General features: G+C 46.6%; 1 protein-coding gene across 2 annotated transcripts in view; it reads left to right on the top strand.

The window, feature by feature from the left end:
- Plxna4 (plexin A4) overlaps nucleotides 1-27,749 on the top strand; it is a 446,676-nt gene that overhangs the window by 90,082 nt on the left and 328,845 nt on the right. For both annotated transcript variants that reach the window (XM_004626540.2, XM_023709842.1), the window contains exon 3: nucleotides 9,231-9,413. In XM_004626540.2, coding sequence (XP_004626597.1) covers nucleotides 9,231-9,413 — 183 coding nt within the window. The remainder of the gene's footprint in view (nucleotides 1-9,230; nucleotides 9,414-27,749) is intronic.

Here is a 27,749-nt window from a genome sequence, read left to right on the forward strand (position 1 = left end):
GTGCAGGTGGGGAGAGGCAGCACCTGGTGGGTATGGGTTGGCACTGAGCACTGGCTGGGAAGCTTCCCTGGGGTTTGCAGGGATTCCATTTGAGCTACTGAACTGGACCCGAAGTGGTTGCTGTTTGCACAGTGCTAGTCTTCTTGCCAAGCTGCCCGTAGATCTGGTCTGTCCGGACAACCCCTTTGTGCCATGGCCCTGACTGTGGTCAGAGGGACCACCCGGGGGCCTCAGCAGCTGAGCTAATGAGGAAAAGGCTGTAGAGCCAAGCCCAGGCCCCTGACCAAGCTGCTCTGTGGCTCTTCGGCTTAGCCAGCCCCTGGGAGGGGCGCTCTGCTAGAGCTCTCAGGGGGTTGCAACCCAGCTTTCAGAAAGTGCGCCAGGCTTAATGCCCCTCTCCTGGGGATGCAGCTCAAATTAGTGGCCTTTGTTCCCTATTGGAAGGCTGGCTTGTTATCATGATGAACAACAGTCCCCTTAGATATCTAGTGGCATTGGGCCATGCTTGGTCCCAAAAATAAAACGAAGATTTCAAAATGAGTATAAAAAGAAGCCTTGCCTTTATCTATGGTGTTCCTGTTTCTCTTAGGCAACCAGGTGCTTTAATTAACCCAGCCAATATCTGCATCAGAAACTTCCCCTGACTCCCACAGTGCTCCTAAAACACAGCGACCTTCTCTCCTGAGTTTTGGTTCTCTCTCCTCCTTTTGGAGGTGCTTGGACACCAGGCTTTTGATATTGAGATCCTCATCTGCAATTTGTTGGGTAGTTTTTCCAAACCTGAGACACTTTTCACTAGGCGCCTTCCATAACATATTTATCTAATGAGGTTACTGTGGCTGTGGCTGTTGGCTCCCTCCCATTCCCTGTACTCATTCATTTTCCCTACAATCTCATTGAAAACACACAATAAAAAAGTCACTCGGAGAAGATGCATTAGTAACTAAGTGGATAAGGCCACATTCCCACATTCCGTTTCCAGTGTCTCTGCTCACAGCCTGAGTGCTGGGGGAACCTTCACCTGTTCCCCCAGCACTTTCCTTGTTTGTTTTCTGGAGATCAACCCTGTGGGGTTGGCACAGACCTAGAGAAGACCTTGGGGAGAGGGTTAGGAATCATGAAAGAGAAAAGAAAGATTGTGCACACAGTAAAGCAGTCAGAGGGCCAGAGAGGTGAGCTTTTACTTGGTTCTTTGTTACAGAAAGGATCTCAAGCGAATGAGAATGTTTTTTAGGGTAGCAGCCTTCTCTGCTGGGGAGGCTAACCTGGGCTGCTAGAGCCTCCCAGAGATATTTTACCCCTGGGGCTCACTCCATTCAGCTCTGCTCCTGTGGGTGTGGAGGGGAGCGCAGAGAGTCGTCTCCTGGTCTCATGTGTGCATTTGGTCTGCTGGGCCCTGGCGCGTTTGTGAACACCTTGGGGTCAGCGGCCATATTTGAGGAATGATTGCCAATAAGTGGGTGATCATTATCTCCCTGTTCAGCAGAGCCTTACAACCGCAGCCTGCATTTAGACATGAGCTATTGCCGCTTAGCTGATCAATATCTCCTTCAAAAAGAAATCCCATATATGTAATTCACTGATTCCCCTGATTCCAGGGGAGGCCTGCTGTGCTGTAGTCAGCCCTTGGTGTGTGTGTGTGTGTGTGTGTGTGTGTGTGTGTGTGTATGTGTGTAGGTGTAATTAATGGAAAGAAATTTAAGGCTGCTGAGTATGAAGACTCCAAAGGAACAGACAATTCATGGGTTTCCCTCCTCATTCTCCCTCCCTTTCTGCTCCTCTTTTATCGCTATTTTCCTCTTCTCCCTCCCCTCTCCTCTTCTCCTCCTTATTTTCCTTCTCCTCTTCTTCTTATGGTACTGTGGAGTGCACTACATCATCCTCAACTCCTAAAAAAACTTTTTTTTTTTTTTTTTTTTGAAACAGAGTCTCACCCGTCAAGAATAAGGGTACATTTTTGTGACAAGAAGTGTAAGTTATGATCTGGTGTGTTTTATCCAACCTTACTTACTAAGTTGCTAAATTGCTCAGGTGGGGTTAGAACTTGGAATCCTCTTACCCTAGCCTTCCTGAGTGCTGGGATTAGAGGCATGCGCTGCTGTGGTGCACTAGTTATCTTTCTTGTGGGCATTTGTTATGGTTTGTGTCTAGTTGTCTTCCCAAAGTGTCTTGCAGTTATGGGGTGGCTTCTGGAGTTTGTGATTGATTATTGTGGGTGTGGATGCTGTACCTGCCCTGGGGCAGGGAATTTGTATTACAATGTAAGGAGAGATAAGAGGCTAGCTAGCTGCCAGAGCTGGTCCTTCTCCCTTTGCTTTCTGCTCTTTGCCACTGCCAGGAAAAGTTGCTCTCTGCCATGTGCCCATGTGCTGCTCTGCCTTGGAGCCAGCTGAGTATGGACTGAAACCTCCAGTAACTATGAGCTAAATAAATCTTTCCTTCCTTCATTTTGGGTATCAGGTATTTGTCCCAGAAACGAGAGAAGAGTAACTGAGACAGTGTTCTTGTGGCTGAGATGTAATAACCAACATCCTCAAGTTAAAGGAAGAGTGGTAGAATTGGGGTCACAGTTTCAAAAAATTGATCCCATGGTTGACTGACCCCAGAGCAGGACTCAGTGGCAGGAAGGAGTGGCAGAGCAAAGCTGCCTGGTGCGCGGTGCCCTGGAGGCAGGACCCTGAGTGCCGGGGAGAGTGCCGGCAGGGTCGCGTAGGGGCCCAAAGGCCGCACCTCCGTGACCCCCCAGCCACATCCAGGAGTGCGTTCTGTGAATCTGTTAGGCGTTTCTGAGTCCATAGAAGCTGACCTAACAACACTCCCAGCTTCTCCTTCGCTTTTAACTTGGGGCTCCTTCAGCACTTCAGCTCTCACTTTGGGACAGGTGGACCCGAGAAAGGAAGGATCCCAGCTTCTGGTGACTGGCCCAGGACTGCTGTGGGAGAAAAAGGTGGCTGTGTCCACAACTTGGAGATGGCAAAGGCCAGAGCTCCTGTCCTGTGCTGCGTGTTGCTTTCTACACACCCAGAAGACACGCACTTTGAGCCTGCCCTTCAGTGTCCCCAGAAGAGGCTCCTGCTTAAGGTCGATCGTTTTGCTCCTAGCCTGAGAATTTGGGATTGTATTTTCCTTGTAACCTGACAGGGAGAAGGACTTCACTTTTCAGGCTTTGATTTCCTCTCCTATGAGGTAGAGTTGTCAAGTATTGTGAGTTATTTTCTTCCCTGGAACAGCACCCTGTATGAAGGATTGGTTTCTGTGCTGCACCCTGGCACAGAAAGCTTGGAGTTGAGCCCAAATCCACTCTTACCAGGAGGTCCTGCACGTTCCCTGAGGTAGTCTGTGGGTTCTCTCTTTGGTCTCTCCACATACAAAACTGACACAGGACATGGATGGCCTATTTTTTCCACATCTTGGGTCTCTCTCCCTTAGGAGGGAAGGGGCAATTCTTAGGGCAGAAACAAACTTTTGTACCTTTACCTTTGGAGCCACTTCTAGTGCTTGATCCTTAATCAACCCTCTGAAGCAAATTAGTAAGTGAAGATCTATAAAAAGCATTGTCTCAATTTAGTGTCTTAGTCTCCTGTTGAAAGCAGAGTTCCAGTGCACCAAGGAACCCGAAAGGCTCCACTGAAGGCTTGGGTGATCCCAGTGAGTGAGTTTGGGCTGAGCTCCAGGGTCTTTTTCCCAGTTTAATGAGCAGGAGGACTGATGTCCCACTTTCAGGGGAAGGTGGGGACTACTCCATACATGAGGTTGGACAACACCTTCTTCTGCAGAAAGGCAGAGGACTGGTTCTCTCCCAGAGGTTAAGAGGCTTCTCTTTGCTTCTGGAAGCTGCTCATAGAGCAAGGGAAGGTCTGCATGGGTGCAGCAATTGCCTGTATCTATCCCACCTACTGAGTATCTGTTCTGCATTTTGGAGTCAGTTTAGAATATTAGTAAACAACGGATGCCTAGGGTAGGAGGGCCCATGGCTATGGAAGAAGAGCCTGTGTCCCAGAGCTTAGCTAATTGGCCCACAGGGGCATGGACCTGCTGACCTGAGCCTCGTTAGCACTGCCTTTGCACCACTGAGCTCTGGAGCAGCTCTGACCTTCCCATAATAAGGGCTCAGTGGGGTTTCTGCAAAGGTGGGGCAGCCAAGGGATGCAGCTAAAACAGCTTCACATGGTCAGGGAGGGGTGGGAAGAATAGAGCAGAGGCTGTGCCAGCTGGGCTCTAGGTGATTTAGGGTCAGACAGGGACCCCACCTCATCCTCTGTTGTCTTCAAGATGGGTTGGTATGGTGCTCAGGGGAATGCATGTTTCTTTTAAGAGTTTAGTACTGGGGTGTGAGGTTGGAAGGTGATGCTCCGAGGTCTCAGGGCAGCTACCCAGCTCCCAAATCTGCTCCCACCTCCAGCTCTTCTTAGGGAGTCTCCATAGGCACCACCAAACCCTTCTGGCCTCCTTGGGTGGCTGCTTTGTCCCCAACCCTGGTGACACTGCTGAGGAAGGACACAGGCAGTATTTAAAATCCTCTTTCTGTGGAGATGATAGAGCTTTTCAGAGTGCCAGTCTCTCTGCAGAGTGGGAGCAATTTCCCTGTAATTGGTAAAGTAACCGTAACTGCTCTGTCATTTGTATGTAGCGACACGTAATTGCACGGTAACCTTTGCTGTGGTGCGCAAGGGAAGCGCTGTAAGCTATTAGATTGTAATTCGGAGTGTCAGCTCCAGCTCCCCGCACCACCTCACCAGGCTGCTGCTGCTCAGCCAGCCATGGGGAGGTTGTGCAGTGTCCCTTGGCACCCAGGTCCCACTGGGGCTTCTGCTCCCTGGTGCTCTCAGCAACAGAGCCCACGTGGGCTGGAGGTCAGACTTCCTGAACCTCCACCCTTCGCCTGGTGAGGCATGAAGGTGCACGTGCTCCGGTCAGCTCTGGGCTTTCTGGTGGAGTGAAGGGGGCAGGGGTGAGGCTCCCAGATCTGGATTTGCTCTGCCTCATAGATCCAAATGACTGTTCTGTTCCTTCACCTACCTCATCCTGACTGATCTTTAAGAAGCATCCTCTTTGCTGTTTTACCTTGACAGTAATAGCATCTTAACCAGCACCACACCTTTGAGGTGGATGCCATAGATTTCCTCAGGTGTTGAGACTCAATGTGTATCTGACTTTTCTAGTAGTGACAGACCATAAGAAAGGCTAGCATTCTCATAGTATTTACTAAGTGGTGGATACTGTTCTATATGGATTAAATTATTTAATCTCTATAGCACTAGGGAGTGTGTACTAGTTTTATAATCTTCACTCTACAGATGATGAACTAAAGAATAAAGAACTTAAGGGATTTTTCTAAAGGTCACACAAAGTAAGTAGCAGAAATAAGGTTAAAATCTAGTTCTGCAGTTAGCCACTGTGAAACCCAGATTTTATCTAGTCATGCATCTGTCCTTCTATCTATCTATCCATCCACTGGTCCATCCATCCATCCATCCATCCATCCATCCATCCATCCATCCATCCATCCATCCATCCATCTATCCATCCAACACACATTTCTTAACCTGCCAAGAATTGGGTACTAAGTTACAAGTATATACAAAGATACATAACACATGATCTCCATCCTTAAGCTCATAGTCCCTGGAGTACACTGGATCACCTCTCTTAATTTATCCTATCTCCACACATTCCACAAGGACTTTGGGGAAGTGGAAAGGAGATACAATGTCCCCTTGATAGAAGTGATCTAGCAGGTCTGTGGATGGGGTTGGCCAGGTGGTCACCCCCTATCCCTCCATGTGATGGACCCTTAGGTGCTTCCCTTGGAGTTGTTCTCTAATTAACAAGTGTGATGATGGTGGCCATGACTTACCCATGGATATTTGTGGAGTGACTGGAGAGGAGCCCAGCCCTGGGCCTGTGCAGCTAAGCTGATTACAACCGAATCCAGTCCTGGCTCCTCTGGCTATAGTTCTCATCTTGCTGTTAATGGGGCTCAGGGGAATGCTCTGGCAGAGCCAGAAAGCCACTCTCCCTCATCACTCAGTGTGCTCAGGAATCCACACCACCTCTCACCTGTTGAGCCTTTTACTAATAAGCCTGGTGTTCCCAGATTTCTCTTTTGCTACCTGCAGGATCTGTGAGCACTGGGTTCCTTCTTGCTCCATTCCCATACAATTATTTCCTGTGGCTACAGCACAGGCAGCAAGCTAGGACCACTCCCTGCAGGAACTTCCTCTAGTCTTGGCAGGATTTCCACTAGAAATCAATGTACAGTACCTTCCATTGCTGAAGTACTTCTTTCTCACAGTTGCCTCTTCTCTCAGTGCCTTACCCAGTTATCTCCTTGGCCCTGGTTTGCCCTTTAATAAATCATGTGGTACAGTGAAGGAATATCTGAGCTACCATGCAAACCTATCCTATGATATGCTTCTACCACTCCTAACCCAATCACCCCAGCTGTGAGGAAGCAAAATAAAGCCATATCCTGCTACAGTGGGGGGACCTAAGCATCCATACGGTCCTGGGCTGAGCTCAGTCGTATGCTTTGATCACATCCTCATCTCCTGGGGCCTCAGTGGGAGGCAAAAACAGAACCCTAGGAAGCTTGGGATGAGAGATGTCATTGTTCCAGGTGGTACTTTATGAGCCCCAGTTACATCTTTTGCCTCATTCAAACCCAGTGACAAATGGGTAGGCAATGAGCAGATGACAGTCATGGTGTAGGGAAGTAGACCAAGCCCTTGCCTCCTGATGGACTTGGGTAGGGAGCTGCATGAACTGAAAATGGTCTGCAAGGAAGGGCTGTCCTCCCTTCCTTCTGATGCAAACACCCCTCAACCACACCCTGGCTGCATGAGGTGCTACATGGAAAGAGGGTCACGGGTCACTGACTTTCTGCCTCAGAGCAAGCATGACTTAATGATGCAGCTATCCACATGTATGATATCCTTTCATAGGTGGCTGTTGATTTGCGTGTGTTTTGACCTACCAAAGGGAAAAAATGCATTGGGAACTGAAAAAAAATTCATTCAGGAGGCTGAAACAGCTGAGACCAGGTTAATGAGGAGTGTGTGTGTGTGTGTGTGTGTGTGTGTGTGTGTGACAGAGGCAGTGTGGGACTGGAACATGCCATGTTTCCCTGCCTCATTTTCCCCCTTTGTAGAAAAGACAATTATTCTGACTCATGCACTCAGAGAAGGGGTCACATGGCTAAATTAGAAGTTTTGGTGATGGCAGAGGTCCTAAAGCACAGATCAGGCCCCAGAAATGTAGGGGTGCAGATTTTTTGTGAGCTGAAAGCAGCCAATTTAAGGCTGCTTCAGCCAACATTCAAGGACTTTGAGGATTCCCAGTCCTCTAGGCTGCTGGTGATACCTGTTAGGATACTACCATGACATCCAGAAAGGAATGGGCATCACCTGCCCTAACTTGGATCATCTCTACTGGCCTTCTCTCCATCCCATTGCCTTCTATCATGCATCTCCTTCCCCAGGTCCTCCTTATGGGATGAACATTAAACATCATCTAGACTTTGAAAGCTCTCTCCTAAACTCAGCTGCTGTGGTTCTTCTTAGTGGGAGAAGTGAGAGTTGCATTTGGTCTGGGCTGTTTGACCAGGTGAAGTAGGAGAAGCCAGAGGCTATCAAAGACAGGAGGCAGATATCTTCTGTGCATGTAGCCTGTCTACCCAGGCTTGCCCACCCTTACCCCTATGCACCTGGGCTGCTCTACCATGGGAAGATGCAGGAAGGGGCTCAGAGAAAGCTGTTGATGTTCCGCATATTCCCTTACCTGAATTGGGTGATGTCTGTCCCTATCCCTTTTTGGAGGGGGCAAAGGAGCCCCAACCCTGGAGAGCCAAGTTGGCCACTTTTACGTAGCTTGGCTGGAAAGAGCCTGCCTTCTGTTCTCCAGATGCCTGTTGCTTTGGCTGGACTGAAGCCTTTAAAAATGTGACACCTTGTATTTTATTTCGTTCTTTTCTCCAAAAGGTCCAAAGATGTTTATGGGCCTGAGCTCAATAGGCTTTATGGTAGCCCATCAAAAAACAGCAATTGTTTCCTTCATCTTTATAGAGTGGAAAATAAAAGCACAGGAAGACAGAGTAACCCTTTTGAGGCCACACAGGATTTCCAAAATGTGGTGGAAAGTCCGCTAAGTTCCCAGCACCTCAGGCCTAACTGAGAACTCTTTCTTTGCTTACGGGTGCTGAAGGTGCCTCACTAATCATCATGGGGCCTGAACACTCCCTCATTTGACAGAACCTGTCAGGGACCCCCATTTCCACAAAGATCTATTACATTGGGAGCTGGAGACCTGAGGTGGAGAAGAGGGAGACCCAGGGAAGACACTGTAAAAGACTGGCCTGGAAGCTTTCCCTGCTGGTTCCTGACTACTGAGGTGATATGTCCTAGAGTTAGTAGAAGAGTTGAGTTGGTGCATCCCACAGGATATCTCCAGGGTAGTCTCTTTTGGGAATGCTGACAGCTATTCTGGTCTATACTGATTTGGGAATGAAATATTTGGGGAAGCTGGTAAGAAGTTTAAACATATTGCTTCTTCAAAAGGCTTTCCATTATTAGGATGTTCTCTAGTTTATTGAAAGTTTTTTATGTAGGACATCCTGTGGATCATCCTTGGGTTCCACAAATGGCACTTTGGGAAATGCTGGTGAATACATGGCAAAGCTAAGACTTCGCCTTGTTGCCATGCTCTAACAGACAGGGAGCCTGACAGCAGACTTGTGGATGGCTGCTGCCAAGCTGATGAACAGGGGTTCTTCCTTTCCCTAGCTGGTTGTCCAAACTTGACATTCACTGTGATCCTGTGATTCACATTCATATATTTGGTCATAATTTTAGTTTTTTGAGTCTTCACTGGATTTTTTCTCTAGATTAGAGTACAGGTGTGAAGACCACTTCTCTCCTGTGCCTGAGCTGAGCTGTCTGGAGCCCATGCTGGTCAGGTCTTGGCTTATTGCTTGTCCAGGTGACAGTGACAATGGACAAACAAAGCCAGCAAGATGGTCCCTTGGAAGGACTGGAATATGGCTGGGGGAATAGCCAGGGGTATATCCAGGCTACCTATTCTCTCCACAATTGAAATTTTCTACATGCAAAGGGAAGGATTTATATCAGAGGATCCATTACCAAGGATTGTTTTAGCTCTAGAGCTCCTTGACTTCATACCCTTGCCAACTGCCCTGATACACCTTCCTAACTTTCCTTTCCTTTAATTTTCAGCTCTTAACCATTGATGATAATTTCTGTGGCCTGGATATGAATGCCCCCCTGGGAGTGTCTGAGATGGTGCGTGGCATTCCAGTCTTCACAGAGGACAGGGACCGCATGACTTCTGTTATCGCCTATGTCTACAAGAATCACTCTCTGGCCTTCGTGGGCACCAAGAGCGGCAAGTTAAAGAAGGTAGGAATGAGGTGCAGCTGTTTTGATGACTGTGAAGACAATCTGTCCCCACAGTGATGGCTGTTATCTCATGGCTTGTTAATGCCGTGAGCCTTTTGGGCTGCGAGGACTTGTTGGAGCTCAGATACGCTGCTGTGGATGTCACGGTGATCTTGTCTTTTCCCTGCCTTTGTGCTGAGGTTGTTATGGGACCTGTGTATTCACTTTTTTAGAGCCGATGTGCAAAGGAGAGGTGTTAGGCCTGCCTCATTAGGTCGTTCCAAATGGTGCACTCTGTTCAACTGAGAGTTGAGCCCTAAGGCAAGGGCTTTATTAGGTCTAGCGGTTGGGAAAGGTGGGGGTGGGAACATGCCTTTTCTTCTACTCCAACCCTTCTGGCTGGTGCATCCATCTGGAATCCATTCAGGGAACAGATGGAGGAATGCACAGAGCTGCTAGAGTTGCTAATGGAGCTGAGAGCCAACTTGTGGGACAGGAAACCATAGATGCCATGGGAGTGTAGAAACTGCTGAAGGTAGAGTGGAGTAGTATGGTCTGAGAACCTGGCCTGTGCTCCTTGTACCCCAGAAGCTGGTTGGCTCCTGGGGCACCAGGTGATGTTGACCCGCTGGCATTGTTGGGAGTGTTCTCATCTCAGTGAGATGGAGTAGGTGCCATAGCATGCCCTCCTTGCTGAGGACTGAGTCTAAGACTGCAGGATATGGTCCTGTATTCTGTTGCTAATACCTGTACTTCAGCCCATTCCTAATAAATGTCGCTGATTCCATGTGAAGCTCCTACTCTTATTTAGACTGCCTTTGAGATTCTTTGAACATTGCGTGAGTTAGACTAAGTAAAGAGGTATTGCCTGATGGAGACTGAGCCTTGATCCCTATGTTTTCCTTTGGTGCATTTCTGAGCATCAGCTCCAGATGAAGGGCAGGGAATAAATAGGTCTATGCAAACCTAGAAGACTCTGTGTATTTTACTATACTACTATGTAACAGCCAATAATCATTTTTTCCCTGATGATTTAGTATGATCCCAGCATAGGACCTGGATCTGGATTGGGACAGCATGCAGAGCGAGAGGCAGGCAGCAGTGCAAGTGGGGAATGTGCATGTACGTAGTATCTGAAAAAGAAAACCAGGTACTTGGCTGTAGCCAGGGCCTCTGTGAAGCTGATGGATACAGTGCACTGCGCTTCCCACAGTGCCCAGGAAGAGGTGCACCTCATTTTAGAGACTGCCTTCAGTGTCATAACTGGAGAACAAATTTCTCATTGTCTACACATCTTCAGGAATTATATTTCACAGGTCGCAGCCCTCTCTGCGAAGAGCATAGTAAATATAATTAAATCATTTCTTGCTGCTGTGACTCTATATTTACTCACACACTCAACTGAGATTCTTAGACCCCAAGAGAAGATGCTGCCAGTGTCTGATTGTTACAGTCTTCCTAGCTCTTCTAATGTATGTCATTAATTGCCACTTCCGTGTTGCTGGGGGAAACATGGGCCAGCTCTTGCAGCTCTCCTCCTTCAGTCTGGGCCTTCATGGGCTGGGCAATCAGAGAGACAACTTGCTGAGATTGTGTCCAGAGAGCCTCAGTACACACCAAGAAAGAGCTGCATGCATTTTTGAACAGAGACAGACCTGGTGGACATTTCTATTGGCTGTTTTAGTGTTTCTGCTTTTACTATTATCAATGATTTCAGTTTCCTAGAAAAGCGAATGCTAAATCCCAAAGGCATTGATGTTATAGTTTGGATCCTGAATGTCCCCGAAAGGTCTATGTGTTACAAACTTGGACCTCAAGGTAATATTATTGGAAGATGTTGGAATCTTTGAGAGGTAGGGCCCACCAGGTGGTCCCGAGGTCATTGAGGGCATGCCCTTCAAAGGAGTATCAGCTCCAGATGAAGGGACGGGAATATATAGGTGGGTTTATCCCACCACATGCTCTGGCTATGCTGTGCTAGCTCACAACAGTCCAGAGCACTGGAGCCAAATTTATCTTAGACTGGATTCTCCGACACTGAGCTATAGCAAACTTCTCCTCTTTATAAGTGAATTTTCTGAAGTGTTTCACTATGGTGCTAGGAAGCTGACTGACCCAGTTGCCTTAATCAGCTCATACAATGGAACCTCTGTGGAGGAGCATTTCCTGCTCTGAAGGGAGAGTGAGCACTACTGAGACTTAGTAACAGGCAGCACTTAGAGGTACTGAGCCTTTGTTATTCTGTGTGCCCAGTCTCCATGCCTTGGAGAAGTATCTTCCTCCATTTCCCTAAAACATTTCTGTGTATCAGCTTCTACCAGCTGCCAGAGGACCATGTGCTTGCTGGGTGAGAACTTATGTTTTGTCCTTGTCTGGATAGAAAATGATGTCAGTGAAATGAAAATTGAGAGTTCAGTGCACTTAACAGAAAAGACAGTCACTGGGGCGAAATACCTGGTTCCTGGTCAGGGGTGCTCCATGAACCTGAGACATTTGTCTCCTAGATGTGTGCTGTGGGTGCCTGGGTGGAATGGAAACAGATGGTGGCTGGTGCTGGCCCCTGTGGAACCTTGTCCCCTACCTGGGAAGGCAAGTGCAGTACATCTCCATGAGTGGGACAAAGTTACCCAGGAAACTGGGGGTGAACAAATTCTTTCTTAGAAACCTTCATGGAGCAGGTGAGGGAGAGCCAGGCAGATGGGGACCAGCAACCCCTGCCAGACAGGCTTGGGCTTTCTAAGCCATGCACTGACATTTTCCATTATTCCTCTGGTGGGTTTATATGAGAGTGATTCTCTTTTGGCCATCTGGGACATTATATTTAATTTCCAGAGCAGCGGCGAGGCTGGTGAGGCATAAACATCTGAAATCTAAGCACACAAGGGTCGCGTGGGGGGAATGCGCCACCCATCCTCCTGAGGCAAGTCACGCCATCAAGGCCAACAAGCTTTCTGCTCCATGGGCTAGGGTGGCAGTCTCTTAATAGTTTTGCTCAAACCTGGTGACCACTTCTGCAGTCTCAGCACAGCTGGCTCAGGGGGACTGAGTTGGGAAAGGAAGGCTTGGCTGTCACATTTGTTGTTTGAAATAATAAAAAGCAAAAGTGCTACGTTTATTTTTTTTATCTAGACAATAGAATTTCCCACCACCCATAGCTCACTGGGCCCCATGCCCCTTTCCTTGAAATAACCCCGATTTGCTTTGCCCAGAGGTTATCACGTCCATGGCCACCTTTTGGGCAGAAGCCCAGCCACAGCAAGCTCAGGGCTTGGGAGGGTTTTGCAGTGAAGTTTTGGGAGCCACTGAGCCCAGACCGTGAGAATAATGGAAATCATACAGGAGCCGTAATTACAGAGTTGGTGTCTCTGAGCCCTGTAATAATCTCCTGTGTGTACTGGGGCCTTTCAGAGTGACTGAAAGGACTTGGAGTGAGCAGAGTGGGCGGGAGGGAGTTTAGGAGTTTGTTGAGAGTAAAGGAGTTCACTGTGGACTTTGGGGGCCTAGGAGCAAACTAGGCCCCTGTGACTGTAGCTAGCCATAGGTGCTCTCAAAATTACTGACTTGATTTCGTATGAAAAGTACAGGCCCTCATTGTTTGCAACCCTGCCTTTGATGACCGTAATTTCACTTGTTGAAGTGCACACATCACATAAGGCAAGGGGAAAGGAGGTGAGAGAAGTGGCAATTTGGATGTTTTCTGTATTTTCTGCTCTCTCTCTCTCTCTCTCTCTCTCTCTCTCTCTCTCTCTCTCTCTCTCTGTTATGGACAAGGCTTGCAGCCTCTTCTGATGGTGAGTGTTAAAGCTTTGTACTATTAAGAAACACAACATGTAAATGCCACTGTCATCAGGAGAGCCAAAGCACTTGGAAATAACTCACTGACTATTAAAGTTTCAACTTCAGGCGGAAATCATAAGGCAAACACCACCTGGACTTGCTTTAGGGTATTGCTATAAATCTGAAAACCTTTGGCCCAAGTTGGGGTAACCAGGTCAGGGTTGTGTCAGAAAGACAAGCCGTCTGTGCTTACAGATTTCTGCTGAGATCCTCTCTACCTCTTCCTTTCCTTTCACTAAGAGATCATATTTTGTGGCAGCTACTCAGCAGTGAATTACTGCCTGACATTAGTGGGAGAGACTAATCTTCATTGTGAACCAAAACATCATAAACTTCCACTTGAGGTGTGATCGCTCCTTTTGTTTAGTGATTGCGTCTTTCCTGGGTGTTTCTGCTGGGTTACACTGTGTAGACCTAAGGGCAGGAGCCCTTTGTGGGTGGGTGTTAGTTAAGCAGGCTTGGTCTATTGTTGTGAGGCAGTATGGCAGGCACCCATGTGTATTTTGCATTCCATGCCAGGCCAGCTTCTGAGTAAGAACTCTGTGTGTGTGTGTGTGTGTGTGTGTGTGTGTGTGTGTGCGTGTGTGTGTTTATGAATACAGAATCAATAGATATATAAAATGCAAAATCATTCTTATTGGCAATGGCTGTGAAGATTAATTTAATCATCTCAGTCCCTTCCCCTCCACCTAGATCTGTTTTAAAATTGATTTGCTTGTGTTCCCTATGCTGTCAGTAGGAGTTCAGAAAGGGACTGAGGCTGTAGTGGAGTGTGGTGGAGAGAGACACACCTAGGCTAAGTGCCTTCTGAATCCTAGTTCTCAAAAATGAAGGCTGGGTGTGTCTGCAGTGTTTGGTCTCAAAACAATATCAGATCAGCTGTTTTAGCTCCTCTTTGCCACTTCCTAAATATGTCTAGGAATTTATTTTAAAAATTCCTCTGGAAATATACATTCACTTTAACTAAAAATAAGTTCATACCATGTAAAGCTCTGCAGATGGGTAGAAATATGGAGAAATGAAACCGAGGTACAGCATCGGAACATTCCTGGCCCCTTGGGGGAGAAGGACCATGAAGGCAGTTTGGAGTTTTGATTGTTTTCACTGTATTGCTTTATATTTTGTACCCTAAGTTCGACAAGTATTGAGCCTGCTTAGGTCTTAATCTGTGCTCTATATACTTGAAGGGGAACCGGAGATTGTCAGAGATCTAGGCAGAAGAGCCTGAAGCTGTACTGGGGGACAACCTCCCTCTTCCGAGTTCATGTCTAACCAAGGAGATGGCCCTTCTGTCATCATGTGTCCAGCCTGGCAACCCCAAGCCTGGCCCTCCAGACCAATGTTCCCACGTGCCCCTTTTTCACCTTGCCTCAGTGTCTGCTGCTGTATTTCAGCTTCCTTTTCCAGCGGGGAAGCAGAGCGACTAAGCTGCTCGCTTGGCCCTTGGCCATCCTTTGTGTTTCCAAATGCCATCAAACCATCATCCAGCCAGGTTTTAGGGAAAAATGGTTCCCACTTCCCTATCTTCTCTCCACTTATGGTTTTTCATGATCCTGCCCATGGGGCTGACTTCCTTCCCTTCATATGGCTGGGGATCTCAGGTTGTCACTTGGAGGTGACCTGAACAAGCATGGGGGTGTCCTCATCATGGTTTTCCTGCAGCCAGTCTCAGGCCAGTTCAATGCCAATAGCTGAGCATCACTGCCTCCCTGCTTAGTTCTCTCTGGAATCACACATTGAAATCTCCAGCACACAGGACCCCAGGATCTCCTGCCGCACTCCTATCTAAATGATCATTGCCAGTACACATGATTTAAGGAGATTATTTGAAATAAGTTTTGCCAATTCAAGATTTATTGATGTATGTGCCACTTTTTTGAATCATATGTGTATGTATATACATTTGTGTAGAAAGATCCTGATCATAAATTAAAATGCAAAGGCATTAAAATTGAAGAGAGTGCTGCAGAAACATCCCAAATCATAGAGCACATTCAGTCAGCTGATACACAAATGTCAGACACGCCAGAGGAATTTATCCAGTGACACATGCAATTGAAGTAAAATATTGTGCTTTACAAGAACATATCATTAGAATGAAAACTAGCAGCATATCAGGAGTCTGGCCATGTAACCAAGACAACAAAGATGGGAGAGGAAGAGAGACATGACGTGTAGAGGAAGAGGGAGGAGGTAGTAGGCAAGAGAAGCCGGCCCTGGTGGTAAACGGTGCCATTACTGCTGGCCTGGTCCCTGCTAGGGGATTCTGGATGGAAGCTGATACAGTGGAAGCTCTCAGCGAGGATAGAACCAAGGGAGAACATTGTTCCTGGAAACTGCTAGGATATTTTCTCCTCCTTTGATGGCAAAGGTGGTAGTCGCTGGACTAATTCACAGACTAACAATTGATCCTCCAATTGGGGTCTGTGTAGAGTCCTACCTTGTTGTTAGTGTACTCTTTTGAATTTGGCCACCAGGCTTGCTGCTTGGGGGTATCACAGTGCTCTGTCCAACAGCTTTGGCTTCTCATAAAGTATCTGCAGTGACTTTGAAGGCGCTCTCTTAGGTCTTCCACTCATGCTTTGTATCTTCCATCCCAGTCCAGGTGACACAGGTATTTGGCTTTTTGGAGTTTTAGAGTCTTACTGGATTTATTCATTTTTTTCCCTTTTGGGAAGGCAATCCATACACAAATAAAACAGGGCAGAGGGCTTCCACAGAGCAAGGCAGTGGTGTTCCACCACCTTTGCTGTGCTGTTAGAATCCAGCCACTCTGTCCAGCTCACACTTGAAGAGAGTACTCCTTGAGAGCCTAAAAAGCAGGAGACAGGGATCCCTGGGCAGCATGGAAGGGGCTGCCTGCCATGCTAAGGTTTTGTGCCAGGGCCACTGAGGGGGACTGAACCAATGCTGCAAGTTCACTTTAAGTGATGAAGAAAGAGTTCAGACTTATTCAGGAACAATAGTGGTCCCCACACTGTCCAGTCTTAGAAAAGCTCCCCAAGATTCTGATTGTGTAAAATAAGGACTAGAGATTAAAAGGGTGAAGGAGAGGTGGTAGAGTGGCTTGTACTATTCTTAGCAAGTGCCTGGCTCAGGCTGAGTGCTGTTCAGCTGGATGATGGTGATGCTTTATTCCTGTGTGTGTTAGTGAGGACAGAGCTGGTCTTGAGATCAACCACTCTGTGTGGCCATGTAGAATTCAGGTTCATGACCTGCAGCTCTGCTTAGGTCACCTGGCTCCTCAAGCAGAGCTGTGATTAGCTCGCAAGAGACAGAGAGAGAGAGAGAGAGAGAGAGAGAGAGAGAGAGAGAGAGAGAGAGAGAGAGAGAGAGAGAGGATGGGAAGGGCATTGATGTGCTCTGTATGCCTGGTAGGTACCAAGCTTTGTTCTTTGTATGTACATCACCTGTGGAAACCTCAGCACTCCTTTAGGCAAATGTTACAACCTCCACTTTACCCAGGAGAAAAGGGATTGACTGACTCCCCTGGGTCATTGTTCAATCTAAGGTCTGCCTTTGACTGTTCAGTAACAAGGATGCTCCTTGAGACCTGGCTCTGAAGTGGTGAGAATGCCTCACCTTCATAGCTCACAGCTTGTTGTCCAGAATCTTCCTTTCACTGCTGGTACCTGTGCCCTGGCTCAGGGCCTCAGTGCTATTGTTTCTGTGGTTATAAATAATTTTCCTGTCTCTGGATGCTTGCCTCTGAATCCAGTCTATAAAGCATGACCTACTCCTTCCTAAAGTAGCTCCAATCTTTTCACCCTTGTACTTAAAAACAAAACAAAACTTGCCTCATCCAACCTTTCATAATGCCACTGCCCATGGCCCAGCCCATGTGCTAATGGCCCAACACACTGAAGACACAGGTCTTCTGCTCAGCCCTCTAGCCATGACACACTGCCTATGCCTTAGTGTTTGAGGCCTTTGAGAACCTGGATAATTGAAATACTGAGCAGCATGTGGCTCCCACCTGAGAAATAACAGGATTTCCACCTACATAGCCCTCCTTGGCCAGCTTTCCTCTCAGAGCACTGGTGTCTAAGCTGGGGTCTGCAACAGAGTGGTGTGGTTGTGGTGACTCAGGAGGTTTTAGAGATGCAGCCAAGCTGTGCCTCTCTGTGTACTGCTGGCCTGCTGCCTGGGACACACGCCAGCCTTGCTAGCTTTGCTTTTCCACTTAAGCGCCGCCCCCCATACCTCTGCGAGACAGTGTGTTGTGGCTGTGCGTTGCCTTGCTGTTGTAGATCATCCTGGATCCCTGACTTTCCTCATTTGGAAGATGGCTGCTTACACTTGGTTATGGCCTTACTGACTGTGCAAGTCCTCTGGAGCCTGTAATATCTATCTGTATAACTCCTGGTCTTCATGAGAGCCTCTTGCCAACCCCATTTCTTTCTTTTGCCCTCCTTTCCTCCCTCCCTCCCTTCTTTTCTTACTTCCTTTTCCTCGGGGTTGGACCCAGAGCCTTTGTACAGAGCTGTATTCTCAGCCCTTTTTATTTTTTTTATTATGAGAAAGGGTCTTGCTAAATTAGTAAGTTGCCCATGCTGGGCTCAGACTTGTGATCCTCCTGTCCTGCCTAATTCAGCCTTTTCATTCTTTGTCATTGGTCCCAAACCTCAGCTTCTTAGTTATTCTCTAAACCCTTTTCTTGCTTTCCTCTTGTTTACTTTCTGTCATTGGTTTTTCCCTGCCATCCTGTCATATTTTAAGTTAATGAAAGAGCCATTCACAGACATTGTCTTGGCTGAATTTCCAAGGAAACTGTGGGCTCGATAAGGCCTGAGGTAGCACTGGCTCTGCAGCATCTTCTTAGATGATGTGACTTCAGGGAACTGCATGACTGAGTGTGAAGTAAGGAGGCTGCACTTCAGATATGCACTTGCATAGTTCATTATGCAAATTTTTTAAAATGTCAAATCTTTTCAAAGAGTGTGGAAGGCCTACAAGGAGCAACATTCTTTCTCCAAACCCTCGGCCATGACTGATGCTGGGAGCATGACCACTACTGCCCAGAGTAGAGTTGGATGCTGGCTAACATGGAGATTGAAAAACCACTTTCCCAAGTCCTATGGTTTGGCACAAATGGGTGGGGCCTTGTGTCTAAGCCACTGATTTGTTGTACCGCCAGTGTCTTTAGGACAATGAGCAAAGACTAGGTCTATGAGAAGTAATTGTTGGCTCAGGATTTACTCTCGCCTTCTTAGCTCTGGCTACTGAGACTTCCTCGCTGCCTTGCCTACTCCTAGTTTTTCTTCTGGGATCTTCTTTGGGTTACCTTCCAGAAGATACCTCACCTGTTAAAGAATGCTTCTGAGGCTTTGGAGACAAAAATGTTGTAAGGAAAATGATAGACTTTTCCTGCTAGCCCTTGCTTAGCTTGTGTGGGAGGGCTTCTGTTCAATCCCCAAGGAATGTACCCTGTGGGCATAGCTGCAACTGAGTGTGCCCTGCAATCCATGGGCTTCACATGTTAAAGCCAACTCGTAACTTCTCATCACTGTGTGCTAGACTTAAATCCAGTTCTAACGCTCTCTAGGTCTTTCCTATCTAAGTCTAGGATGTGAAATGTTTGCTCTGTCTCCTGGCAGAACAATAGCTAAGATCATACAGGCCACTTATTCATGGTTTGCTTTTTGATAAAAGTGAAGATGATTCCATTGTTTTTGATGTACTCTTAAAGATTTCTAAGTTGATAACCACTTTAGATTTTGTTCCAGGGACAATTCAGCTCTGTCCCCTTTGTTCTACCTTTCCCCATAGAGCATAGAATTCATCCATAATTTTCTATCAGAAATAGAATTCCCTTACTATCAGTATTTCTCATGATGGGCAAACAGGTTTTTGTGACAAGTTGCACATGATTATAGCCGTATTTAAAATGCATCAGGTTAGCATGCACAGAGCCGGGGAGATGGCTCAGTAGAATAAGCACTTGCCTGGCAAGCGCAAAGGCCTGAGTTCAATCCCCAGTTCCAAAAAAAAAAAAAAAAAAAGGTTAGCATGCACAGAATATCTTAGTCAATCTTTATGATCAAAGTTGTTCTAGGCCTTCTTCAGCATATACTAGAGTTTGGAGAGGAAAGTACATTTTCAACCCCACTTAGAGAAAGAGTCTTTAGATGCAGTGAAGTTTGATCAGGTAGGATAGGCTTAGGTCTTATGTATACACAAGAACTTGAACCTGCGCACTTTTGGCCCTAAATGCCTCGAATAAGTGGCAGCTGGGGACACTACGTCCTTCCATGTTGTGGGCAGGGATCTAGCTGTGGGGCTGATGGTAGTGCCAACTGCTTTCTTTCTTCAACTATATTCTGTAATTGGCCCTCTTAGTTATTCTCTGCACTCTTTTCTTGCTTTCGTCTTGTTTACCTTTCTGTCATTGGTTTTTCCCAATGACAGCTCATGAGCCTAGCGGGAAGCTCATGGGCATTTGGGTATGTACTGAAGTAAATCCATCAAAGGAAGCCAATTAAGCTCTCCAAAAATTGGGAATTCTTTCATAAAATTAATAGCATTGCAATCTACCCATTTATCAATTAGAGTTTTTTTTTTAGTCTCATTTTGATTATTCAGAAATTATAGGAACTAGGCCACAACATTTGTAGCTATGATTTTGTTTTTCCTAAAAGCAATGTGTTTATTTTCTCCACCTGGAAAACTCAGATGTTCAATACAGCTGATCTTTCTCCCTCAGCTTGTCTAAACCTTTGCCTGGTTAGACTACAGTTGTCGCTCAGTACCGGCCTGACGGTAACAAATGCCAAATAATATATATGCATGAAGACTGACCATGGATATTTAGAGGCTTGCAGTGCCTACATTTGTGTGTGTGTGTGTGTGTGTGTGTGTGTGTGTGTGTGTGTGTGGTGTGTGAATGGTATCAGCTAGTTTAGGCTGTTACGCTGCAGTAGCAAGTGACCCCCAAATTCAAGTGGCTTATCACGATAAGGGCTATTTCTCATTTCTGATCATGTGGGCCCAAGTTGGTAGCAGCTGTGCTCTAAGTCATTTATCTGGTCAGAGGCTGAAAAGCAGCCCCCATTTGGGACATGCCACTGTCATGGGAGACTGAGTAGTGGGATGGCAAAAGTAAGGCTTGGTCATTAAAGCGGCGTCCTGGATGTGCTGCGTGCTATCACTGTTAACATGGCAGTGTCACCAGCAAAAGCGAGGGGTTTATGTGGGGGCTGATCCTGCCACAGGGAAGTTCTGCTGTGCATAAAAGAGAGATGAGAATGTTTTGTAACACAATTTGCTGTAAGGATGTTACTGTGAACATCAGCCTTCAGTCTAGAAATCATCTCTTTGGTCATCTCTAATGTATAAGGTGCTTTTCGAAGTACAATAGATGATCTCTTTTTTTTTTAAATGTATTTGGTTGTTACAGGTTCTCATTATGCACCTCGGACTTACAGTGATCCTCCTACTTTCAGGTTCCCCTCCACAGTGCTGGGATTACAGGTATGTGACACTACACCTGGACTCTGTGGCCGGCTCAGTTTGCCCTGGGGGCAAGGCTGGTGCAGCAGCATGTGGTGTCAGGGATTGAACCTGGGTTCCTGTGCTTTGCCTGAGCTTGCCTAAGCTTTAGTCCACAGAGCTATCTCGACAGCCCAGATGATCTCCTCTTAGTATGAAAGAAAAATGTACCAAATATGTAGTCTGTTGTTGATTTTATGTCATCAACTGTATGTCATTTTTGTGTATCTGTGTGTGATTTACTTTTTGTTCCTAAAGCAAGCTAGAATTCTTCATTTTCTTACATTTGCCAGGCTCTGAATGTTTGTACCTCCCCAAATTTGGTTTTTCTTAAGAGTGGGAGTAATTTTCTATCTACATGCAATATTAGATTATAGCCAGCAGAATTCGAGTCTGAGTGGAGGAAGCCATCCTCCAGATGGGTTTATCTATACTGGCTTTTAGCTCTTAAATTATTCTGTGGGCTACTGAGATTTTGGATAACATGCCTATATTTGCATCATGTTGACGATACATGAAAAAGAAACACTGAACAGTGATAAGGGGCCATGTTACAGATGTTCGTGGCCCAACTAGCAGCAGCAGACATGAGGACCCTGCAATCATAAAAGGCTCATAAGGAGTTTATGCTAGGAGGGCCCCTCTGATTCTTTTCAACCTTCTCTGAGTAGGTGGGCAGATATATAGCTACACATACATGATTGTACCCTTAACCCCTACATCCATGTGATAAATGTGTACATCCCTCACACATGGTCCCACATTCACACAGCACAAGCACATACCCCTGTGCACACACACTTAGGTGTAGGGCAACTTGCTCCCTCCAACTTGAGCCTGAGACTGCCTCCCCCACTGAAGCTGTGCCCCCTTGGATGGAGGCACTACCTGCTTCCTACACTCTCTGGGAAATTAGCAGCACATCATCTAATCAGCTTCCCTCTGACTCACCCACTTTGGCCTCAAGACGATGACAGAGTGCAGCTATTTAGCTGTCAAATACTGACTATTGCCCAGATGGACAGCGCCTCCGACATCAGAGCCATCTCGCTCTCTTCTCTGTGTGGGGGTAATGGGTCTCCCAGTTGCTCTTAAAAGTGCTCCTTGTATCTGCCTTTAATGTTAATGCTTCTTGCTTGATGACCTCCCTTCCCAGCAGCCAGCTTAAGTGTGATTCCCATAATTAGCTTAGTGATAATTTAATCTCTCTGCTTTAAATTTAATTGTTTTTGAGGGATCTGGGGCTGGGGCTGGGGGAAGGAAACCTTTGCTCCTTTCTGACCTTTGCTTTTGAATGAACTCTTTCTCTGTCCAGGGACAGAGGGAGAAGGAAGTAGTAGGGACACTGGGGGATGGGGAAGCTGTCATAGGCCTATGGCCTTCAGAGCAAATTCTGGACATGGGCAGAATCTGAAATGAAGTTCATTGCTCTCTCTGTTGTTCTCTTTCTTTGTGGGGTTCCGTTTTTTTGTCCTTAATTCTTCCCACAAGTCTGAACGCATGTGGGCGTGGACACACACGCTTTAAGATGCTCAGAGAAGAAGTAAATTCAAACAGGAAAACAATGCACTTTCCTAGTGGTCATGGCAACCATTTTGTTAAGTTCAGTGAAGGATGGAATGAGCTGAGGGAGCCACTGGATGCCACTCTACTGCCACTCACACCTACTCCTAGCTCCTTCTTCTGAGTAGTCTTCGTGTCCCAGTGTCTGTCAGGTCTGCATCTGGGGCTAGGCGTGGCTCTGAACTGTTCAGAGCAGACCTGAGTGTTGCTGAGAATGTTGGACCTGACAGCCAGGAAATCCTAGCTTTGTTCCTGGCTGTACTTGTGACTTGGGCAGATTGAGCACTCATGTACGTGTGCTCTGTGTCTCAGGAGTGAGCTGAGGGCAGCAGGACTCCACATCTGGAGAGCATTCTCTGATAGACCAGGAGGAAAAGATTAAGAGGTTGTGGGCCCAAATGGATTTCTGTGTTCTATATATTTCTGAGAAAAGTCTTGAAACACCTTGGCTATGAACAGCCTTGTGAATCTAGGTAAGTAAAGAAAGAAGAGGGCAGGGGGTTTTAGATTTTGAGTGTCTTCAGGGAAATATGAGATGCTCCAAATGGATGTTGTAACCAGTCCTTTGGAGTGTGTGTGTGTGTGTGTGTGTGTGTGTGTGCGTGTGTGTGTTTGTGTTTACATGTGTGTTCCCAAGGCCTCTCTGGAAGAGCTTCAGGGAGCCCAGTGAAGAAGAGGGGCTGTGACTGAGTGGAGCTGCTCTCTGTTCTTCACTGTGTCCCTACTGCTATGAGGTGCTGTCCCTGGAGTGCTTATCCAGAGACAGAGAGTGTGACAGGCAGGATAAGCACAGGGCTGAGCAGTGCAGGCTTTCTCCCACCACCTCCTGCAGCCTGGAAACAAGGCCTTTGATTTATGAGCTAACTTTTATTAAAAGAAAAAAAAGCCTCAGTTTGCAAGGATAACTGGTCCACCATCTACACCAATTGTTTTTTATTTCTCAAATGCCTCAGTGCCGCACGTTTGTGCATGTATGTGTCTGAGGTGACCTGGTCCTGGTGCTCTGGCTCCGACCCCTGGGAGGAATCTTTGCTTTTGGGCCTGCTGTTATCCCTGGTCTCTGCTTCTGGCCCAAATACCTGCTTGTGGGTGTTCATCCTTGTCCTGTATCTTGCCCTTTCCCTTTGCAGCTTTTTCTGAAATCTTTACCTGAATCGACGTTGTCGGTTCTGTTCTGTGGCTTGTACAATTTTCTTTCCCCTAACTATAAGGATGTTCACACTGCCTTTGGCAGAAGAGATTTTATTTTGGTGCTCACCCCAAATTTTTAGTATGTTTTGAATTGTCTGACAGCCCCCCATTGCACTCCTCAGGCGCTTTCCAGGACATAATCGATCAGACGTGAGGCCCTTGTTCTCTGGAGCTGATCTCCTTTAATATGACTGAGACTGACGCGGGAGTGGCACCTGGTGTGCTCGGATGCAAGCCTGGCCTTTCTTATGTGACAACATTTATTCATCATCTATGTCCATCACCTTTAGCAATGCCATACGGACTGTTCTTTGGGGTGGATCATACCTTCTGGAAAGACCTGAGTTTATTTGACATTTAGAAATGTGTTTCTTTGTTTTTGAAAGTGTCAAGCCCATTCTTCTTAGTTTTTTCTACACCTTTCTCCACAAGAAAGGGTCATGGGGTGCTGTCCATCAGTCACAGAGGCAAGAGCGAGATCCTCTTCTCAAGTGAGGATGGGCTCCATACTGTCCTCGCAGGACTGCTTTAAGGTACCATTAGAGGACACCTTGTGGGCTCTTTTCTCCAGAGCATGAGGGAAAATCTGGCTATGAATCACACCAAAAAAGTTTCTAAAGAAGTGACAAGCAAAAGTCACCAGTAGGAAAAGCTGATAACCCAGCTATAGAGAGGAGGCTTGAGGCAGGGGCAGGATGTGGGTTTTTTTTCCTACTCACAAACTCTCCCCCTTGTTGCTACTGACTTATAGAAAAGGCAATGGTAGGTGATCTTCTTAGAGGGAATGCACTCCAGCCCTTGCTGCCTTCTGCCTGTGGCTGTATTTATAAACTCTGCCAGGGAATGTCCTGGCAGGAGCATGCGGGGAGGGCACAGCGACGCAGCCTGCCACTCCACTGTGGGAATGTTGGCTACTGTTCACTGCTCATCTCCAACTCAGAGAGTCAGTGTCTGTGGGCTGTTCCCAAGGCTTCAGTTTGCTGTGTCTGGGGTCCCAGGACACTAGAGCGAGTTACAGGGATGATGCGATGTAGTCCCCTTAGCCTGCCATCTGCTAACCACACTGTGGCCACAGACTTCACCTGCTCTTTTTGGCATTGCTACTCCTTTTTGGGGGAGCCCTGGCAGAGGACTGTGCCTGCCACACATACCAGGGCCCAGCAGTGACATCTACTTCCCAACTTGTCCAAGTGTCATTTGCCTGAGCACTCAGAGGCCCTGGGGCTGTTTTGCAAGATGAGATCATCAGTGCTAAATTTGTCCCTGCTGACAGTCCAGAACTGTGTTCCTCGGGGAGGAAGTCATCTGGGAGAGGGTCCTACACAGTGCCCCAGCTCCTGAGGTGGCCACTGCCGTCTGTCAAGAGAGGCTTTCCTTTCTCCTGCATGGTTCTCACTCATCTCCTGGCCCCATCCTGGTCCCATATTCCCTGTTAAAAAAAGATTCACTTTTTGGCCTACTTCCTCCCCTAGTCTTGAGTCTAAGCAGTCGGCCCAAAACCTTAGGCAGAGAATGTGCTGGAAGACAGTCGTAAGGAAGAAAGGAATGGTGTGTGAGAGCAATCAGCCAGGTGGGTGATTCATGCTTGTGGGTAAGTGACCAGAGCAGACATGCGCGATCCAGGGAGGAAAATACTTCAGAGTGGGGAAAGATCTGGACTTGTACTCTGAAAACCTCTCTGTGCTCCAGGGAAAATAAATAAAAATATGGAAAGGGTTAGTAAACTGACGGAAGAAAGCTCAGCTTGGCCTCAGACTCCTCAGGCTTCTGGAAAATAATGGTGCCTGGTTGCAAGTAAATTTCCCAAGTGTTTTCTGCTGAGTTCAAGGGCAAAGAAATTCTTTATCAGAAAGGCAATTTTGATTGCTTTTTGTTTGATCAAATAAGTTTATGTAATATCACACCTATGTCTTCTATTTAGAAGTTCAATAAAATATATCCAATTATTTAAGAATTCTGAAAAAATAAACAACAAAACCCAAACAGGGTAGAGAATGTATGTGGCTTGAATTTGATCCCTAATGTAAGAAGACTGTTATATTATTTGGGGTTCATTACAGGATATCTATATCTATGTCTATATCTATATCTATATCTTTACCTATATCTATATCTATATCTCTATCTATCTATCTATCTATCTATCTATCTATCTATCTATCTACATAGAGTTTTATTAGGTAGACCTACAGGATCAAAAGTGATGGAGACACAGTGTACATCTGTGGGATCAAAAGCTAAGGAATCCAGAATGGCTATCTGTGCACTGGAGAACCAGAGGATCCAGAAGCAGTTGAAAGTTGAAGGCCTAGAAGCTCAGCTTAGAGTATGAGTCTGTGTCAGGGAGCCAGAGTCTCTTTTCAGAGGCTGAAGAATCTGTTCTGGAAGGCTGAAGAAATGACACGGATGTCTAAAAGCAGTGATAAAGGCTGGAGCTCTTCCAGGCAGAGACCCACTTTCCCTTTTTATTCTATCCAGGCTACACAGCTATTGGTTAGTGATACTTATGCCTGGGGTGGGTCTTCCTCCCTTCCCTCCCCTCATTTTGCTGGTCTACACATCAGGTGTCCACAGACCTAACCAGAACTTTACTAATCTGCTAATCCTAGTCAAGCCAAGTTGGTGTGTCACTGTTAATGATCTCAGTTGGTGCTTTGCAAGTACACATCTGAGAAAGTCAGTGAAGTATGCAGTGTTCTCTTCTTCTGCTTATACTCCTGGCACATGAGTTTGGAATTTGAAGTGTCTTATGAACAGGAGTGGGAGTACCATTAAGGAACTAGGGTCATTTGAAACTAGAGATGAAGGCAGAAGCCTACACTCCTGGCAAGAGTGCTGACAAGGAGCTTGAGTCAAGGGTATTCCCAGAAGTCCCAGGTGAGGCAAATGGACTTCTTTGGTAGGAGCACTCAGCTAGTAGTCCCTTCAGGGAATTCAAGGGAAAGGGGAACAGGTAAGATCGATACCTCACCAGAACCCCCCTGTGTATTAGTTTCTTGTTGCTGCTGTAAAAAAATTACCATGGACAAATTAATGTAACACAAATGTCACATAGTGTGGAAGTCATAAGACCCTCATGAGGCTAAAATTAAGGCACTAGTGGGGCCTCCTTCCTTTACACGGTTTCTAGTGGGGACTTTATTTCTTGGTCTTTGTCACAACTTGGAAGCAACCATATTCCCCAACCTTGGCTCTCTCACTTCATCTTCAGCCTCTCCACACAGCACCTTTCTGATCTTCTTCCATACTCACATTCTTAGCTGCTTCTGACCTCAGCTGGAAAATGTTCTCCATATTCAAGGCCTCATGTAACTAGAACAGCTCCACTGGACAATCCAGGCTTCTATCCCATCTCAAGTTCCCAACTTCATGATAGCTGAGAAGCCCCTTTGTCATGCTAGGTAACACACTATCAACTCCTGGGAAAATGGATGTGGATCTATGATTCTTCCTACCACAGCCAGAGATTCTTTTAGCACATCTACAAAATGGTTAGAGGAGAGCCACAAAGCTGAAAATTTGAGAAGGTGCCTTCTGAGACTACACGGAGCCATTGGGAAGCCAATATCTAAAGAAAGATAAGTGCATTTTTACAAAGACCAACCCCTCACAACTTTCCTGTGATTTCGAGCTAAACTACTTCCAGTCCTTGAATCCAAGCTGTGGGGGTGAAGGCAGTCCCCATGTCTCTGAGCCCAGTAAGCTGGACTGATCAAAGCATAACTTTGGTTCCCCATCTTGGATGTGGACTGAGGGCAGTCCTCTATGAAACTGTCAATTTCATTGACTATTTGGGGGTCTACTATACTCAAGTTCCTTTGGTTTCAGACGTTTCCAGCGTGAAGAGCTTTGGTTACTGATCATTGTGTGAATTCGGTAAGGCTAAGAGGCTTTTGGTTCTTCTGATGTGGAGCAGCTGAAGCCCAGGGAAAGATCTGAGGCAGAAGCTGTCAGCATGCTGGGCCACATGTGACAGCTGCAAGTGGAGTCACCATTGACCTTGGTTATTTACTAGTTGAGGAGAACTGTGAGTGGCTAGGGTCCTATTTGTGCTTTCATTTTCTCCCTGCCCCAATGCCATCTTCTATGAACATTTACTCCTGAGCAGAATATGATTGGAGTCATTGTGAAGTGACAAAATAAGAAAGGATGATCTTTCCATTCCTAGAGATTTGAGGTTGACAAGGAAAGTTAGGTTGGACTTGCACATTGAGAAGCCACAGAGGTATATTGGAATGAAGACCATGGGAAGGACATTGTCTTAGTTATTTCTCTCTC

The sequence above is a fragment of the Octodon degus genome, unplaced genomic scaffold (assembly GCF_000260255.1).
Source record: "Octodon degus isolate 3935 unplaced genomic scaffold, OctDeg1.0 scaffold00015, whole genome shotgun sequence".
Classification (NCBI taxonomy): domain Eukaryota; kingdom Metazoa; phylum Chordata; class Mammalia; order Rodentia; family Octodontidae; genus Octodon; species Octodon degus.